This window comes from Macaca thibetana, chromosome 7, assembly GCF_024542745.1.
Source record: "Macaca thibetana thibetana isolate TM-01 chromosome 7, ASM2454274v1, whole genome shotgun sequence".
NCBI classification, from domain to species: Eukaryota; Metazoa; Chordata; class Mammalia; order Primates; family Cercopithecidae; genus Macaca; species Macaca thibetana.
This window is the reverse complement of record NC_065584.1, coordinates 159,982,427-160,001,013: the sequence shown is the minus strand read 5'-3', so window position 1 is coordinate 160,001,013 and position 18,587 is coordinate 159,982,427. Positions and strand designations below refer to the sequence as shown.

At 56.0% G+C, this 18,587-nt stretch overlaps 2 protein-coding genes and 1 pseudogene across 3 annotated transcripts in view; 2 read left to right on the top strand and 1 right to left on the bottom strand.

Moving 5' to 3' along the window:
• Positions 1 to 5,417, top strand: part of LOC126959308 (dynamin-1-like) — a 38,527-nt pseudogene extending 33,110 nt beyond the window's left edge.
• The window catches only part of LOC126960021 (COMM domain-containing protein 4), a 130,959-nt gene extending 120,775 nt beyond the window's left edge, over positions 1 to 10,184 (bottom strand). Inside the window, exon 1 of the mRNA XM_050799907.1 lies at positions 10,175 to 10,184. The gene's annotated coding sequence lies outside the window, so the exon portion shown is untranslated. The remainder of the gene's footprint in view (positions 1 to 10,174) is intronic.
• On the top strand, positions 8,681 to 11,232 carry LOC126960017 (chondroitin sulfate proteoglycan 4-like). 2 transcript variants are annotated; one of them, XM_050799903.1, is made up of 3 exons: positions 8,681 to 9,265; positions 9,573 to 9,749; positions 10,958 to 11,232. In XM_050799903.1, the coding sequence occupies exons 1-3, from the start codon at positions 8,765 to 8,767 to the stop codon at positions 11,009 to 11,011; spliced, it is 732 nt and encodes a 243-aa protein (XP_050655860.1). In that variant the 5' UTR covers positions 8,681 to 8,764; the 3' UTR covers positions 11,012 to 11,232. The 2 variants fall into 2 exon arrangements, with proteins under 2 accessions (XP_050655860.1, XP_050655859.1); XM_050799902.1 differs by lacking the exon at positions 10,958 to 11,232 and having other exon boundaries at positions 9,573 to 10,072.
• Positions 11,233 to 18,587: the final 7,355 nt, after the last annotated feature.

Sequence of the window (18,587 nt, the reverse complement as noted above, 5' to 3'; positions counted from 1 at the left end):
GAGAAGCAAGAGCAGAAACCCCTATAAACTCATCAGATCTCATGAGACTTATTGACTATCATGATAATAGCACGGGAAAGACCAGCTTCCATGATTCGTTACCACTTCCTGGGTCCCTCCCATAACATGGAATACTGGGAGATACAATTCAAGTTGAGATTTGGGTGGGGACACAGCCAAACCATATCATTCCACCCCTCGCCCCTCCAAATCTCATTTCCTCATATTTCAAAACCAATCATGCCTTCCCAACAGTCTCCCAAAATCTTAACTCATTTCAGCATTAACCCAAAAAGTCCACAGTCCAAAGTCTCATCTGAAACAAAGGAAGTCTCTTTCACCTACGAGCCTGTAAAATAAAAAACAAACTAGTTACTTCCTAGATACAATGAGGGTACAGTTATTGGGTAAATACAGCTGTTCCAAATGGGAGAAATTGACCAAAACAAAGAGGTTACAAGGCCCATGCAAGTCCGAAATCCAGTGGGACAGTCAAATTTTTTTTTTTTTTTGAGATGGAGTCTGGCTCTGTCACCCAGGCTGGAGTGCAGTGGCCGGATCTCAGCCCACTGCAAGCTCCGCCTCCTGGGTTCACGCCATTCTCCTGCCTCAGCCTCCTGAGTAGCTGGGACTACAGGCGCCCGCCACCATGTCCAGCTAATTTTTTTTTGTATTTTTTTTAGTAGAGACAGGGTTTCACAGTGTTAGCCAGGATGGTCTCGATCTCCTGACCTCGTGATCTGCCCATCTCGGCCTCCCAAAGTGCTGGGATTACAGGCTTGAGCCACTGCACCCGGCCAGGACAGTCAAATTTTAAGCTCCAAAATGATCTCCTTTGACTCCGTGTCTCGCATCCAGGTCACACTGATGCAAGAGTTGGGTTCCCATGGTCTTGGGCAGCTCCACCCCTGTGGCTTTGCAGGGTACAGCCTTCCTCCCAGCTGCTTTCATGAGCTGGCATTGAGTGTCTGCAGCTTTTCCAGGCACATGGTGCAAGCTGTCAGTGGATCTACCATTCTGGGGTCTGGAGGACAGTTGTCCTCCTCACAGCTCCCCTACGCAGTGCCCCAGGAGGGACTCTGTGGGGTGGGCTCTGACCCCACATTTCCCTCCTGCACTGCCCTAGCAGAGGTTCTCCATGAGGGCCCCGGCAGCAAACTTCTGCCTGGGCATCCAGGCATTTCCATACATCCTCTGAAATCTAGGTGGAGGTTCCCAAACCTTAATTCTAGACTTCTGTGCACTCACAGGCTCAACACTACATGGAAGTTGCCAAATCTTGGGGCTTCCACCCTCTGAAGCCACAGCCTGAGCTGTATGTTGGCCCCTTTCAGCCATGGCTAAGTGGCTGGGACATAGGGCACTGAGACCCTAGGCTGCACACAGCACAGGGTCCCTGGCCCTGGCCCACAAAACCACTTTTTCCTCCTGGGCCTCCAGGCCTGTGATGGGAGGGTCTGCTGTGAAGGCCTCTGACATGGCCTGGAGACATTTTCCCCATGGTCTTGGGGATTAGCATTAGGCTCCTTGCTACGCACACAAATTTCTGCAGCTGACTTTAATTTCTCCCCAGAAAATGGGTTTTTCTTTTCTATCGCATAGTCAGGCTGCAAGTTTTCCAAACTTACGCTCACTTCCCTTATAAAACTGAGTGCCTTTAATAGTACCCAAGTCACCTCTTGAATGCTTTGCTACTTAGAAATTTCTTCGACCAGATACCCTATATCTTCTCTCTCAAGTTCAAAGTTCCACAAATCTCTAGGGCAGGGGCAAAATGCCACCAGTCTCTTTACTAAAACATAACAAGAGTCACCTTTGCTCCACTTCCGAACAAGCTTCCTGTCTCCATCTGAGACCACCTTAGCCTGGATTTTATTGTCCGTATCACTATCAGCATTTGCGCCAAAGCCATTCAACAAGTATCTAGGAAGTTCCAAACTTTCCCACATTTTTCTGTCTTCCTCCGAGCCCTCCAAATTGTTCCAAACTTTGCCTGTTACCTAGTTCCAAAGCCACTTTCACATTTTCAGGTATCTTTTCAGTAATGCCCTACTCTACTGGTGCCAATTTACTGTATTAGTCCATTTTCACACTTCTGATAAAAGTATACCCAAGACTGAGAAGAAAAAGAGGTTTAATTGGACTTATAGTTCCACATTGCTGGGGAGGCCTCAGAATCATGGGGAGAGGCGAAAGGAACTTCTTACATTGGCAGCAGCAGAAGAAAATGAGAGAAGCAAAAGGAGAAACCCCTGATAAACCCATCATATCTCATGAGACTTATTCACTATCATGAGAATAGCACAGGAAAGACCAGCCCCCCTGATTCAATTACTTCTCCCTAGGTCCCTTCCACAACACGTGGGAATTCTGGGAGATACAATTCAAGTTGAGATTTGGATGGGGACACAGCCAAACCATAACAAGGCAGGAATTATTATTAACCCATCTTCCCAATAAGGGAACTGAGGCTGAAAGGAAGGGATTTGCCCAGAATCACACAGCTGGGAAATGAGCAAGCCAGGACTTGCCTCAGGTGTGATGATCTCCAAGTCCAGGCATGCCCCTAACCCCCAGTGAGAGTGGGGCTTTGCCCATCTGCCCTCACTGCCTGCCCTGTCTTGCAGGACTATCTACAAGGACTATCAGCAGCTGGCCCGTGAGACACAGGAGGAGGTGAAGAGCTGGAAGTCCTCCTTTCTGAGGGCTGGCATGTACCTTGAGTGTGTTGGGGTGAGCGGCAAGGCAAGGAGAGGAGGGGCAAGCTGCTGATACTAGTGGGCCCTGGGGCACCATCCACAGTGATGCCAACTCATGCCATGTTTCTGAGCCCTTATTTGGCTCAGAAATAACCAGGAATCCTCCCCACTATCTACTCTGGGGGTGAGATCAGAGTTAAGTTTTCTGGTCCTCCCATCCTTCTCCAGTGGCAGTTTTGTGTCTCCGTCTCTGCCACAGATGGTATTTCCTGCATGCCCTTTCTATGATGCTGGTTTCCTGTGACTGCTTTCTCTTTTCTCCCCTATTTCACTGTGGCACTGTCTAGAGGAGCCTTAGAGTTGGGGTGCAGTGTCCCAGCTTCACTCAACCTATCCCCTTTTCCCCGCTGTGTGTGTCTACTTTGGCTGTGCTCCCTGGTGCCAGCAGTGGTGGCAATGTTTGTGTGTGGGCCTCCCAGGACGAGAAGAAAGTGAGTGTGACCTTCTCTTGCTTCCTGCCAGGCGTCTGCAGCCTGGCACCAGCTCTGGCCAGGTCTTTAAGCAAAGGACCTGCAGATGTTGTTTTCTCATTTCTGGATTGGGAAATTGAGGCAAACTCTGGGTACTACAGTCAGAAACAAATGAGGCTGAATCAGGGGAGTCTGGGGTCCTGAGAGATATAGGGATGGGCAGAGACCTGAAACCCTTTAGAGCATGTGGGGATCTGGGTGTCTGTTTAGGCCAGTTGCTTCTCTCTCTGCATCAGTGTTCCAGGTACCCTTGCAGGAGATGCCTGGAGCCTGGCTACATGGCCTGTGTACCCTGATGCCCTGTATTCTTCATGACAGGCCAGCAAGACCGAGGGGAATGGCTCCGACAGCTTCATGCACTCCATGGACCACAGCTGGAGCAGCAAGTGGAGACCATTCAGAACCTGGTGGACTCGTACATGGCCATTGTCAACAAAAACATGCAGGACCTCACGCCCAGACCATCATCCACCTCATGACGTGCATGTGCCGCCTCATGGGAGTAGGGGGTTCCTGTAGCACTGGAGACCCAGGTGGCCATGTTGGCCTGGGGGAGATGCCGACCAGCCTTATGGAACCAGCCTCAGAAAGGGAGGCACGGTCCAGACCAGAGTTGTCCCACAGAAATACAATGTGGGATTACAGTGGCTCATGCCTGTAATCCCAGCACTTTGGGAGGCCAAGGTGGGAGGATTGCTTCAGCCCAGGAGTTCAAGACCAGCTTGGGCAACATAATGAAACCTCATCTCCACACAAAAATTTAAAAAACTAGCTGGGCTTGGTGATGGCAGGTGCATGTAGTCCTAGCTACTCGACAGGCTGACGTTGGAGGATCACTTTGAGCCCAGGTGGTTGACGCTGCAGTGAGCGGTGATCTTGCCCACTGTACTCCAGCCTGGCGACAAAGGGAGATCCTAGCTCCAAAAAAATTTTTAAAAACTGAGTAGACAGATGTCCTGGTGGCATGGTAGATCCTGAGTCGCCTCCCAGATCTGTGACCTTAGACAGGTGACTTTTCCTCTGGACCTCAGTGTCCTCATCTGAGTGAGAAAAGGGCGGTGGGGAGGCAGACCTTCGAAGGAGTGTAAGCAGTGTAGAAGCAGTGTCTGAAAAGCTGTACTCGGGGTTCCAAGTCCAGCAAACAGTCCCAGCAGAGCCCGGCGGGGCGGCCAGGGCGGCACAGGCATCAGGTTCCAACCTCCTTCCCTCTTTGCCCACTCTCAGACCAACGAGTTCATCTTCTCGGAGCTGCTGGCCAACCTGTACTCCCGTGGGAACCAGAACAGCTGATGGAGGAGTCCTCAGAGCAGGCACAGCGGTGCAAAGAGATGCTGCGCATGCACCACGTGCTGAGGGAGGCGCCCAGCATCATCGATGACATTAACATGACCACCGTCAGCACGCCCACGGGGTTTGTAGATGACTCCTAGCTGCAGGTGCAGAGCGTCCCGGCCGGACGCAGGTACAACAGCCGGCTCCCACGACCCGAAAGCCCCCTAGCCCGGGCTACAGGAGAAGTACCAGACCAGGCAGTGGCGCGCCCCTTCCCCAGAGTGGCTACCACTTGAAGCAAGAGGCGGAGCTTAGAGAGGGCGGGGCTTGCCGTGGAGCTCTGCCTGCCGGGCGGGGTGGAGCTGGGACTTTGGTGCCGCTGGCGGCCGGGCTTAAGCTCCGGCAACCGCCTCGGGCAGGCAGGGAGGATCTTGCATGCATGGGCCTGGCTGGCACTGGGCTGGGGCGGGACCTCAGGGTGGGCGGGGCCACTCATCATTCCTCTCTCCTTTCCTCGCTCCCTGTCGCCCGCAGGTCGCCCAAGTCCAGCCCCACGACGCAGCGCGGAGCCCCCGCCGTGCCCCCAGCCTCTGCCTGCTGGGTCCGCCCTAGGGGAAGCGCCTCTTGTACCCTCCAGGCCGGGGGCTTCCCCTGACCCCTTCCGCCCTCCCCCAGCAGGTGCCCTCGCGCCCTGCCCGGGGTCCCCAGGTGAGTAAGGGGTGAATACGGTGGGAGAGGCCGCCGGACGGGCATGGCCGGGAGGGAAATGGGGCTGGTATGTGCATCGGACCTTGTGGCAGAACCGGCCGTCTCCATCCCAGGCATTCCGACCGTGGGTGCTGGAGCCCTGAGTGGCCGAGGGCTGACGGAGCCTGCCCCCAAAGGAGTACTGAGTCCCGGAGGTGGTCGTTTTTAGGGAGGGGGCTATGGGGCTCCTCTCACCTGCCCGCTTCTTTCCAGCACTTGCATGGCGCTTCCCTCCATATTCACTCTTGGTGGCCACCCTACACGTTGCATTCCTCCTCCTTTCTTCTTCTGTCTGTGCTCCATCCTCCATTCCCTCCAACTCCTCTCCCAGCCCCTGGGGAGCCTACCTCAGGTGAAAGAGTCTGAACCCCGATCTGCTCTGGTTGTGTGGATTTCCTTCAGCTACCCTGATGTCCCCACTTGCAAGTCCTGACTCCTTTGAGCCATTCCAAGGGGTGTCCGGCCACTGGCCCACAGGAGCAGAGACCAGGCTGTGACTGTGCGACCATCAAGGTGTGTGATGTGTGGGGGGGAGCTTGCAACAAGTGTAAGAATGGCACCCAGGCCTGGGCTAGGACAGGAGCCTGGGGGCCATGGGCAGTCTGATGTTTTCCTCCGCCCCCACCCCTGCCCCACCCGACCTGGTCTAAATCAATGTGGTAGTGGTGGCTGCAGTGGCAGGGACAGGAGTTTCTGAAGCCTGCTTCACTACCAAATATCTAAGGAAAAGCGTTCTGCATCTTTTGGCTTGGCCTTGTTGACCCATGGCCCTCTTTCAAGGACATTCACTCTAATTCCCAGTGTGCCCTGTTTCCACTGGCCACGTTCTCTAAGGAAGAACAATAGCATCTGTTTTTGTCTCCAAATGACTGTAGGGTAAGCGCCCATAAACCAAAATGAGGCAGGGGTTGGGGCTTGCCCTATGACCAATGTAGGTGGGTAGAGGCAAGCAGCATGGTATTGGGCAAGACCACTGGACTGGGAGTCCAGAGATGCTGCTTCACCCTGGGCCTTTAGGCAAGTCCCTTTCCCTTCCAGAGCCTCAGCGTCCTTTCTATCAAATGATTTCTTTCTGCCTTTCTCCCAGGGTGGCTGTGGGGATCAACGGAGACAGTGGCCATAGAGATGCTGTGTTAATTGCAGATGCGGCTGTAGGAGCACTTTGCTAACTACCAACGTGAGTTCAGACTCTTCAGGGTATTTGGCACCCAGGTCTGTGGTGAGGTGTGACATATGGGATGTAAGGTTTGATCCCTGCTCCGACTCCAGTCTTGCTAACATGCAAAACATTTGGCAAGTCATGAAGAGCAGTCTGGGAGAGCTTCTTCAAGGCAGCCTGGCTTCAGTGCAGCCCGGGGCATAACTGAGATAGAATTACGTGGCGAGGAAATCACCCAGGAGGCCTCAGGAAGAGGTGAGTCCTGTTCATGCACTTGGGCTGATCATGGCTGGATCCAGCTGCAGATGTCCGATGGGCAACACCAGACCACTGCGCTGCTGGAGGTGCAGGCCTTGGAGCCCTACCTCTGTGTGGCCAAATGCTCCGGCCTTGTGGTCCCTCAAGGAGGCCAGGGCACCATCGACACAGCCAAGCTCCACCTGGACACCAACCTTGATATCCGCAGTGGGGATGAGATGCACTACCATGTCACAGCCGGCCCTCGCTGGGGGCAGTTGCTCTGGGCCACTCAGCCAGCCACAGCCTTCTCCCAGGAGGACCTGTTGGATGGGGCTGTTCTCTAAGACCTCAATGGCAGCCTCAGCCCCTGCAGCACCCTGACCTTCTCAATGGAAGTGGGGCCAGTGCACACGGATGCCACCCTACAAGTGACCGTTGCCTAGAGGGCCCACTGGCCCCACTGAAGCTGGTCCGGCACAAGAAGATCTATGTCTTCCAGGGAGAGGCAGCTGAGATCAGAAGGGACCAGCTGGAGGTGGTGAGTGGGGGTGTGGGCCAGGTAGAGGGCCTCCGGCCCAGCTTCCATGCCAGGTACACATGTGACTTGGGCTGTGGCTGTGGTGGTCCCAGTTGCATGTGTGCACGGGTCTCAGATGTGCTCCCGTATATGTTGTGCTCCCAAGAGTTTCTGGGGAGCTTGCTGTACGCCCATCCTCCTGGGAGTTGTGTGTGCCTCCAGAGTTCATGTCCACTCGTGTCCATGGCATGGCTGAGCATGCAGATTTCCGGGCCCCACAAAGCCCTATTGAATCTCTGAAGTGGAGCCCAAGAATCTGCATTGCAGTCAGTTTCCTGGGAGGGCATCACGGGTCCTGAACTTTGGGGATTGCTGGCCGTGGAGACAGGTGGCTGCTCTTCAGATCCACATGTTCCCCGCTATTTTCTCAGAGCCCAGACCAGGACTAGGAGGGTCGGTCAAGGGCTTCTACCCACCCAGGAACCACACAGAGCAGCCACGGGCCCTCCAGAAGGCTCGCTGACTTGCCCTGTGACCTCAGGCCAGTCCTTGCCCACTCTCGGCCTTACTCTCCTACACTGCTCATTTCGGAGACCCTTCTTGTCTGCATGTCTGGAGCTTGAGGCTGACAGTGAGCCAGCAAATTTTGCATTAGGAAGGCCTCGAAGGAGGAGGCAGCATTTGGGCCGGGCTCTGAAGAGCACAGGCCATCAGGAGCAGAGAATGGGGAGTGGTATTCCAGGCAGAAGGAACATTCCAGGCAAAGGCATAGAACAAGAATGTGAGTTTGAGAGTGGTTTAGCCTCTTGTGACTGGCCCATCAGGTGAGGGAGCCCATGTGGCCTTTGGGGCTTGAGCTCCATAGGGCCTGGGCTAAAGGCGGCTGTGCCTCCAGGAGGGGTGGGGCAGAGCGCCCTCTGATGGTCCTGGGTGGTAATAGCAGGGGCTGGGGAAGCACTGCCTGGAAACCAGCCACAGACCTGAACAGATCCTGAGCAGGTAGGCGTGTGTGTGTGTGTGTGTGTGTGTGTGTGTGTGTGTGTGTGTGTGTGTACACGCGCATATGTACATGTGTGACTGTGTCAGCATATGATGAACTTGTGTGTCTGTGTCACTGAGTCTGGGGATATGTGATTAGGCACCTCCCCGAGGGAGTGCATCTCAAGCTGTGTGACTGACCCCCTGTAACCGTGTGTGGGGTGGGTACTAACATGTGACCAGCAGCCGGGGCAAACCAGTGAAACCCCATCTCTACACAAAAAATTTAAAATTAGCTGGGCATGATGGCACGTGCCTGTGGTCACAGCTACTTGGGAGGCTGAGGTGGGAGGATCCCTCGAGTCTGGGAGGTTGAGGCTTCAGGGAACTGTGATCACACCACTGTACTCCAGCCTGGGTGACAGAGTGAGACTGTCAAAAAACAAAAAATGTGACCAGCTGCATGCCTGGCTGCTGTGTGTGTGAACCCATGTGTGTGCTTGTGTGTCTAAATGAGCAGTGGTATCTGGAGGAATAAGTGGGGCAAGATCAAGCCTGTTCTGGCTGCTTAGGGCCACAATGGCCCCTCAGAGACTGCCTCTGTGGCCCCCTGTGAGTCCTCATGACCTCTGTTAACCAGGCAGCCCAGGAGGCAGTGCCGCCGGCAGACATCATATTCTCAGTGAAGAGTCCACCGAGTGCCAGCTGCGTGGTGATGGTGTCTCGTGGCATCTTGGCAGATGAGCCACCCAGCCTGGACCCTGTGCAGAGCTTCTCCCAGGAGGCAGTGGACGCGGGCAGAGTCCTGTACCTGCAATCCCGCCCTGAGGCCTGGAGCGATGCCTTCTCGCTGGATGTGCCCTCAGGCCTGGGTGCTCCCCTCAAGGGCGTCCACGTGGAGCTGGAGGTGCTGCCCACTGCCATCCCACTGGAGGTGCAAAACTTCAGTGTCCCCATGGGTGGCAGCCTCACCCTGGCCCCTCCACTGCTCCGTGTCACCGGGCCCTACTTCCCCAGTCCCCCAGGCCTCAGCCTGCAGGTGCTGGAGCCACCCTGGCATGGGGCCCTGCAGAAGGAGGACGGACCTCAAGCCAGGACCCTCAGCGCCTTCTCCTGGAGAGAGGTACAGCTGTGAGAGAGGCCCAGGGGCTGCAGCCCAGCTCTGGGACACAGAGTACCCAGGGAACCCTGGGTACTCCCAGTGTGGGGGTTATACACAGAGAGGAGATGGGGAGTCACATATCAGAAGCACCTGTATCTAAATACTGTATCTCCTTTCTTCCTCACAGCTCCTCTGGGAGCCAGAACTTATGGTCCCCATTTTCCACCAATGGAAGCTGAAGCCCTAAAAGAGTCAGTCTCCTCCTGCACCCAAAGGCAGGACATGAAGGGTGCTGCTGGGGCCTGACTAGCCCTGGGCCTGCCCGTAGGTGGAAGAGCAGCTGATCCGCTACGTGCACGACGGGAGCGAGACACTGACAGACAGTTTTGTCCTGATGACTGACACCTCCGAGATGGACCGCCAGAGCCATCCTGTGGCCTTCACTGTCACCGTCCTGCCTGTCAATGACCAACCCCCCGTCCTCACTACAAACACAGACCTGCAGGTGAGAGTATTCCTGGCACCATCCCCCATGTCTGCTTCGAGAAAGAGGCCAGCGTCCCCTACTTCCCAGCACAGAGCTCCCCCTGTCTGAGCCTCAGTTTCCTCCTCTGCAAAATGGGGACGCTGCCGCATGCCTCACGGGGTTGTTGGAAGGAGAGTTGTGAGATTGTGCTGAAACGGAACACAGGTGGGAGGTTTTGTCATGGACACTTGCAGGTAAGTTAGGCAGACTTCTGAGCGGCCACGGGTGGCTCTGCTGTTCCTTCTCCTGTGGCTCAGGACCAGAACTCCCGACAGAATCACTTACAAGCCCATAAGGGCAGGTGTCAGGGCAGGAGCCAATAAGCTTCCCACCTTCATCCCAGCAAGTAAAGGCCGTGGCTTGGCTCCCCAAACTCCTGCCCCTTGTGCCACAGCAGAGCAGGGCCCCCATTTGGCAGAGGTGGAAGTTGAGGCCCAGACGTGGGGTGGAACTTCTCTATGGTTGTGAAAGTAGTTCTGGTAGAACAGAAAGGGCATGGCTTCACTAAGCCCACATGGCAGGGCTTTGAATGCCGGCTTCTGGGGTGCGTCCTCCTGGGTCAGCAAGAGTCACTGAAGGTTCCACAGGAGAGCTGACTTGGGCTGTCTCTGACATGGGGCGCTGAGGGGGGCTTTGGTAGTCTAGGATGTGCCCATAGAGGGTGGCCTCATGGTGCAGAGGCCACAGGCCCCTGGAACCACAAGCCAGGACAGCTGTGTGTCAGTATGGCCTCCAGGTGGTGCCATCCACCCGTGTTTGGTCTGGGAGCCCAGCAATGGGGCCCTGTCCCCCACATTATGGCCCCTTCTGCCAAGACTCAGCCTGAGGGCTCCCTGGGGCCAGGGAAGGAAGCCCAAGAATGCCAGAAAGCTCTGTTTCCCGGGCATGTGAGTCCCACTGCAGCTCTGCCCACAAGTAATTGACCCACCAAGACTGGTACCAGGACCTCAGGAACAGGCGCCTGCTCTGCTTGCAAGTGGGAGGCCTGAAAAAGGGTCCCCTTCGCCCAACATGAGGAGGGCCCGTAACTGCTCTGGAAGCACCTGGGCCCATCGCAGCGCTGATTCTGTGCTGCAGAACATGCCAACCATCAGCCCCCCACTCTCCGCGCCACCCACCCCTCCCTCAGCCGGAGGGAGGGCCCGTTTCTAAAATCACCATTCCCACCTGTGCCCAGCCCTGGCCAGGCACACACGGAGGCTCTGAAAGGAGACCCCTGCCCCACCAGTGAGACAGATTAAGGAGCACTGTTGGTCAACGTTGGGGATTTCTGGGGGTGAGAACTTGGTGAGGGTAAGAACTGGGGCCTTCCTGGGTAGGGGACACAAGCTGGCCTTGAGGGACACGCAGGACTAGGGCAGATGGAGAGCAAGGAAGCTGGGCCTGGAGGGTGACCTTCCTTGGGGCCTTCCCTGGGGTGACAGGGAAGGTGAATGTGGGGAGGGCCCTTTGTGCAGGGGAGCCAGAGCAGTGCCAGCCTCGATGCCACCTGAGGGCCTGAGCCGCAGCAGGATTGGAACCCTGGTGGCAGCCCAGGGCTGGGGAGGAAGGGGTGGGTCAGCAGGGCAAGGCAGAACCTTCACAGGCCTATGTCCCCAGATGTGGGAGGGGGCCACTGTGCCCATCCCTGCGGAGGCCCTGAGGAACACGGACAGTTACTCTGGGCCCCTGAGCATCTGGTTTACGCCATTGAGCAGCCCAGCAAAGGGCGGGTAGTGCTGTGGGCAGCGCCGGGCACCGAGGTGCGCAGCTTCATGCAGGCCCAGCTGGGCGGTGGGCTCGTGTTGTTCTCACAGAGAGGTGGGTGCTGATGGCCAGGCCCTGGGTTCCTGCTGCCTGCAGGGGTGCCCTGAGATGGGGAGCCAGCTCGGGCCAGCCGGACCCAATGACTGTCCTCAGGAGCCCTGGACGGAGGCATCTACTTCGGCTTCTCTGATGACAAGCACACTTCCTCCAGACACTTCTTCCGAGTGATGGCCCAGAAGCAAGTGCTCCTCTCGCTGGAGGGCAGCCAGACGCTGACTGTCTGGCTGGACGGGTGTGCTGATTGTGGGCATTCCAGGGTGTGCCAGGAGCTGGGGCAGAGCTGAGGGTGGCATGCCAGGGTCACGCTGCCTCTCTGGAGAGACAGACCTGTGCCTGGATTTCAAAGGGTGATGGCCCCTTTTGCATCTGGAAGGGTCCGTCCAGCCACTCAGCAGCCAGAGCCTCAGAGCCAGCTCCAGCGCAGACACCAACTCCTAGCTTCTGCTCTATGGTGTGGTCCCGGGCCCCCAGCCGGGCCGGCTGTTCCATGCCCAGCAGGACAGCATAGGGGAGGACATGGTGAACTTCACTCAGGCAGAGGTAAGGGCCTCACTCTGCAGCCACCACTCAGATGCCCACAGCCTCAGGTGGCCGCTGTGCCACAGACATCATGTGGACATGGGTGCAGGTTCCAGCATCGCTGGCAGCAGACACTCCCAGTCCTGCCATGGTCCAGGCCCTGGTGTCCTGCCCTCCAGGAGCCACCAGGCTGGCAGAGCAAGTTCATGTTCCCAGAAGGAGAAAGAAGGATGCAGGAAGTTGGGGATACAGGGCCCTAGAGCAGGGCTGGGGTCTTGGGGTGTGGCTTCCAGAAGAAAGCTACAGCCAGACCCAAGGGTCTGGAGAGGGGGCACTAGTGGTACCCCAGTAGCTGGCAAGGGGCAACGCTTGGTCCAGAGGGTTGGAGTTGGAGGTGAAGCAGCTGCTGGGCCTGTGGGCAGAGGCGTGAGCCTGGGGCTCAGGTCAGGTGCCAGCCAGAGACAGTGGATCCTAGGGGCAGATGAGCTGATGAAAGGCAGCTGAGTCAGCCAAGAGGGTGAAGCCACGGTTCATCCGTCCTGGTGGCTTCAGAGACCACTAGGAAGAACTAGAGCTCTCAGCCATGGGTAGCAGCAGACTCTGTGATAACTGTGCCATGGGGGCCAGCCCAGTCATTGCTTAAACGAACACCTCTTCCCGAAGGCAGAACAGGAGTTGTTCCATAGCAGGGCAGAGTGGCGCAGACTCTTCCGTGGGCCGTCCTGGGCAGGTGGTGCAACTGATGCCCCTGCCAGGAGGCTGCATGGGCATCTGGATCCAGCACATGATCACAGTGAGTTCTGAGTAGGGAGCGGTCTTGTGGGGCGCAGAGCTGACTCTGTCACTCAGGAGCCATGGCAGGCGGTACTGCCCCAAGTACCTCCAGAGGGGTCTGGCTGGCTGGTCCCCCCGCCAGCCCTTGAAAATGGCACAGCCCACCCCAGCCCCCTTTCCAAGCTCCCTTGCTTGGGCAGGGACCTCCTGAGCCTGGCACTCTCCCTCCTGAGAGGCGCAGATGGTATTCAGGAAATGCAAAGCAGAGGTTTCTTGGGCCTCTCACATCAACACCTCCCAGTCCCAGGTTCTGTATTTCCCTGGAGCCCCACTCCTGCTATGGCCCCCTCCCCACAATGAGATATTCATCAGGCTGGTGTCTACAGCTGCTGCATACCCTCGGTTGCTGGGAGCCTTTGTCAAGAATGCACAGGAATGGGGAGGGCACGGGACCCGGCCATCAGCAACCCTCACGCACTCTATAGTCCCACGTTACTCAGAGCTTCCCCGTGCCCCAGCAATATGAAGGATTAGACTGAATGGGCACCAGGGTACCAGGCTGGCAGTGCCACAAAGGCAAGTGGGGAAGAGGCTACATGGGCTATCTGGCCCACTCAGGGAGGAGGGCAGGACTGGGGATTGTCTTGACAGCAGCCCTGTCCCACAACACTGAACTGGGCAGGGAAGGGGTCAGATGTTCCCCTGACATGGGACTGGATTCCAGAGCATCGGACCTGGCTGCCAGAACCGGCCCTCTCCTTCCAAGGCACTGGGACCATGGATGCCGGAGCCACGTATGGCTGAGGGCTGGTGGAGCCTGCCCCCCAGGGAGCGCTGACTCCCGGAGGTGGTCGTTTTTGGGGAGGGGGCTATGGGGCTCGTCCCACCTGCCCCCTTCTTTCCAGCATGTACATGGCACTTCCCTCTATTTTCACTCTTGGTGGCCGCCCCACACATTGCATTCCTCCTCCTCCTCGCTGTCCTCCATCCTCCATTCCCTCCAACTCCTCTCCCAGCCCCTGGGGAGCCTACCTCAGGTCAGAGAGTCTGAACCCTGAGATACGCTGGGTGTGTGGATTTCCTTCAGCTACCCTGATGTTCCCACTTCCAAGTCCTGACTCCTTTGAGCCATCCCAGGGGGTGTCCAGCCACTGGACCACAGGAGCAGAGACCAGGCTGTGACTGTGTGACCATCAAGGTTTGTGATGTGTGTGACACATCACATGAGTGTGAGAATGTGAGAATGGCACCAAGCCTGGGCTAGGACAGAAGCAGTTGGGGAAGGAGCCTGGGGGCCATGAGCAATCTGATTTTTTATCCACCTCCCCCTCCCGCCACCTTACCCAGTCTAAACCAATGTGGTAGGGGTGGCTGCTGGGGAAGGGATGGGAGTGTCTGAAGCCCACTTCATTCCCAAAGATTTCTAAGGAAAAGCATTCTACATCCTCTGGCTTGGTCTTGTTGACCCATGGCCCTCTTTCAAGGACATTCACTCTGATTCCCAGTGTGCTCTGTTTCCACTGGCCACGTTCTCTAAGGAAGAACAATAGTATCTGTTTTTGTTTCCAAATGGCTGGAGAGTGGGGCTGTGGGTCCAGCACCCATAAACCAAAATGAGGCAAGGATTGGGGCTTGCCCTAGGATGTGCTGATGACCAACGGAGATAGGTAGAGGCAAGCAGTGCGGTATTGGGCAAGACTGGGAGTCTAGAGATGCTGCTTCACCCTGGGACTTCAGGCAAGTCCCTTTCCCTCCCAGAGCCTCAGCGTCCTTTCTATCAAATGATTTCTTTCTGCCTTTCTCCCAGGGTGGCTGTGGGGATCAAGGGAGACAGTGGTCATAGGGATACTGTGTTAACTGTAGATGTGGCCATAGGAGCACTTTGCTAACTACCAACATAAGTTCAGACTCTTCAGGGTATTTGGAACCCAGGTCTGTGGTAAGGTGTGACATATGGGATGTAAGGTTTGATGTCTGCTCCAACTCTAGTCTTGCTAACACATGTGAAACATTTGGCAAGTCATGACCCTGCCTTGGGGAAAAGGGCAGTCTGGGAGAGAGCTTCTTCAAGGCAGCCTGGCTTCAATGCAGTCCAGGGCATGACTGAGATAGGCTTATGTGATGAGGAATTGGAGGGTATCTGGGTAAAGAGCTGCAGTGTGGGCAGAGGTTTAGTGTGGGACTCACTGAGGACACCCACTGGCCAAAGCAGGGAACAGAGACAGAAAGAGAAAGAGCTCTGTGGGGAGGGTGGGGCATAGGGTGGAGAACTTCAAAGTCCGAAGAGTATGACTTGTTGGGGCTCAATGCTGTAGGCAGTAGGGAGCCATGGAAGGCTCTTAGGTAGAGAAATGGCAGCTGAACATTAGCGAGCAAGCGCTGTCTCCATGAGCAGCATGGATGGTCCTCTGAGCATGCCAGCATGAGTATGCAGGGAGCTGGTGCAAATGCCTCTGTGTGTGGGTGAGCTTCTGTGTTGTGACTCTGCCCATGTGTGTGCTTCAGTGTGCCGAGTGGCTGCATGCCCCAGATCTGTGCTGCACGTGCCAGCCAGTGAGGGTGCTGGGCACTGGGAGGTGGCAGGGAAGGAGGCGTATGCGTGTTGTGGGCATGTGTGTTAGTGTGTGCATGCCAACAGTGGGGCCTCACAGCATGTGTGTGCACACCCCGGCAAGTGCATGTGTGTGTCCCCCAACACCAGGCCTGCCCCACCCATGCATATGAGCTGCCATGTTGATTTGATGCTGTCTTTCAGAATCACTATCAGTGGCCCCTGAGGAGCATCAGCCGTGGTAGGTACATGCCTCGCCACCTGCTGCATGAATGGTGTTCCCGCCCCACTGCACCAGCTCCACAGGGGGGCACACCTGGGACCTCAGATCCAGGCTCCCTGCCCCTCCTTTCTGGAGCTGCAGATTTGCTCTTTCCTCTTTCTGTCCTCATGCTGTGGCTCTCTCACCTCCCTTCCCTGTGAGCCATGGGACTCAGCACCACTGCCCATGGCCTCCATGGCTGAGCCTGGGGGCTCTCGGAACAGGCTCCATGCCCAAGCTGGCAGACATGGGTGCTCTCTGGAGCCATCAGAGAGGGCATAGAGCTCATGGTTTATGGTGTAGGGGCTGGGAGCTTGGAGGGCGTTGTGTGGGGCTGGACTCTGAGGAGGCCAGAGGTCTAGGAACGTCATCCTGGGCACGCCATACCTGTCATGCAGTCTGAGTCATGCTGCCAGGGCAGGGCATCCAGCTCCCAGCCTGGGAGTGCCGAGAGCTGAATCCACTGCAGAGCAGCGGTGATAGTCGGGGTCCCACCTCCTCTATCTGTCGGCAATCCAGTGATGATCTAGGATAAAATCTTAAAGTCCCATACATATGGTCATCCCACAACACACTTCACAGGCCAGGAAGGGACACACAGCCACCTTCCCATCCTCCCAGGTACCATCATAGCTGCTAGTGTGTGACTGAAGGCAGGGTCCCTGGCCCCCGCTGAAGCATTACCACTGGCCAGCAGGCTCACGCACCTTGGCCAGTTGCTCCTAGGGGTCACCTGTGCTATTCAGCCAACGGGACCACAGTGCCTGTTGGCCCAGCTCAGCTCTGCCTAGTGAGCCCACCTGCCTCTCCTGCCACAGACTCTCCCTCTTCTGCTTTTCCCAGCAGGAAGGGCCCAGCCTCACCTATGAAACCCGCAGCCCCCCTGCCCCGCAACCAGTTGAGGCTCCCGTCTTAGACTTATAAGTCTATGGCCAGTGGCATCCAGCTACCTGCCCTCCCTGCCTTTCCCAAGCTCCCTTCAGAGGACCCTGGTCTTTCTGACCACTCAGAGGGGCCTCTGGCACTCACTCCAGCCATCCATCCCTTATAGCTTCACCATTTTGGTTCAAGCAGTGTTCCTTATCAGGCCAATGGCTGTTGGGTGGGGCTCCCCAAACAAGAGGTGCCCCTGGGCCAGTGGGTTGGAAGACAGGGTGACCAGAGAAGGGGGAAGCCCAAGGGGGCTGAGCATTGGTCTGAACTGTGGGCGCACTGCCTGTGTGCCATGGGTGAGGCCAGCGTGTGTGGGCTGGGGAGGGCTGCCACAGCCCCAGGCACTACCTGTGAAGCTCTGGCTCCTCCCTCCATCTTTCTCCCCTTTCCCTTCCAGCCCCTTTTCCAGGAACCTTTGCCACACCCACACCTGCGCCCTCCCCTCCCTGGCCCTCCCACAGCTCCTGTGGCGCGCCAGTGCTCTGCGCTTGCCTCACCAGCTCTCTGCTTGCTTTTCTCTCTCCTATTTTTGCTCTACTTCTCTCCAACTGCCAGCTGATTGGGTCAGGCAAGTCCACCCCATCCTGAGAGCCCCAGCCACACTTTAACCTCCAAACAGATCCTCCTCTTCTCGGAGGCCTCCCTTTCCAGGCCTGCTGGGCGGGTGTCCTGTGACTTGACAGTGGCTCCCCAGCCCAAAGCCAGCCCCCTTCATCTGTGACTTAGTCTGTTGTAGTGCTGAGCTGACACATCCAGGTGTGACCGTTTCTGAAAACTTGTGCCCCTCTGTGGTATGCCCTGCCCTGTTCTATAAATATCTATAAATACTCTGTGGTATGCCCTGCCCTGTTCTATAAATATCTATAAATACTCTGTGGTACGCCCTGCCCTGTTCTATAAATATCCATAAATACTCTGTGGTATGCCCTGCCCTGTTCTATAAATATCTATAAATACTCTGTGGTATGCCCTGCCCTGTTCTATAAATATCTACAAATACTCTGTGGTATGCCCTGCCCTGTTCTATAAATATCTATAAATACTCTGTGGTATGCCCTGCCCTGTTCTATAAATATCTATAAATACTCTGTGGTATGCCCTGCCCTGTTCTATAAATATCCATAAATACTCTGTGGTATGCCCTGCCCTGTTCTATAAATATCTATAAATACTCTGTGGTATGCCCTGCCCTGTTCTATAAATATCCATAAATACTCTGTGGTATGCCCTGCCCTGTTCTATAAATATCTATAAATACTCTGTGGTATGCCCTGCCCTGTTCTATAAATATCCATAAATACTCTGTGGTATGCCCTGCCCTGTTCTATAAATATCTATAAATACTCTGTGGTATGCCCTGCTGTGTTCTATTAATATCTATAAATACTCATATATATATATATGAGCAAGCATGGGGGTGCATGGGGGTGCTGTGCAGACAGCTGTGTGGCCTGACAGTCTCTATCAGTCCTGCCATCCCTCAGCTGAGAATCAAACCCATTTCTGGGTGGCGGGGAATGTGTCCTCTGCTGGCTGTGTTCTCTGTGGAGTTCAGGGGAGGGAAAAGGCCAAGCCATTTCTAGGGTGCTATTGGGAGTAGTGAAAAGGCCTTTCCAAGGGACACTTTTCCTGGAAAGCCCCTGGAACTTAGCTGGCTCTTATCCTGTGAAGCAGGCTCTGGCCACTAGGGGGCAGGGCCATGAACTCAGCCTGGAGGAGCCTGTGGGACAGCCAGCACTCTGGAGGGACAGACAGAATAGGCCACCGGGTGCAGACAGGAGAGGGAGGCAAGGGGATGGAACGGAAGACGCCTGGGGTGGATGGAAGTCAGTGGCCTTCGGTGCTGGTGTCTGTCTTCCTGGCCACCGCTAGATTAGGCTTCTGAGCCTGTTGGCTGTCAGGGCTAGGCGCCATAGCAGGCCCCATGAAATTCACCAGGTGTCACCAGACAGCATACAGTTAACAGGCCTGG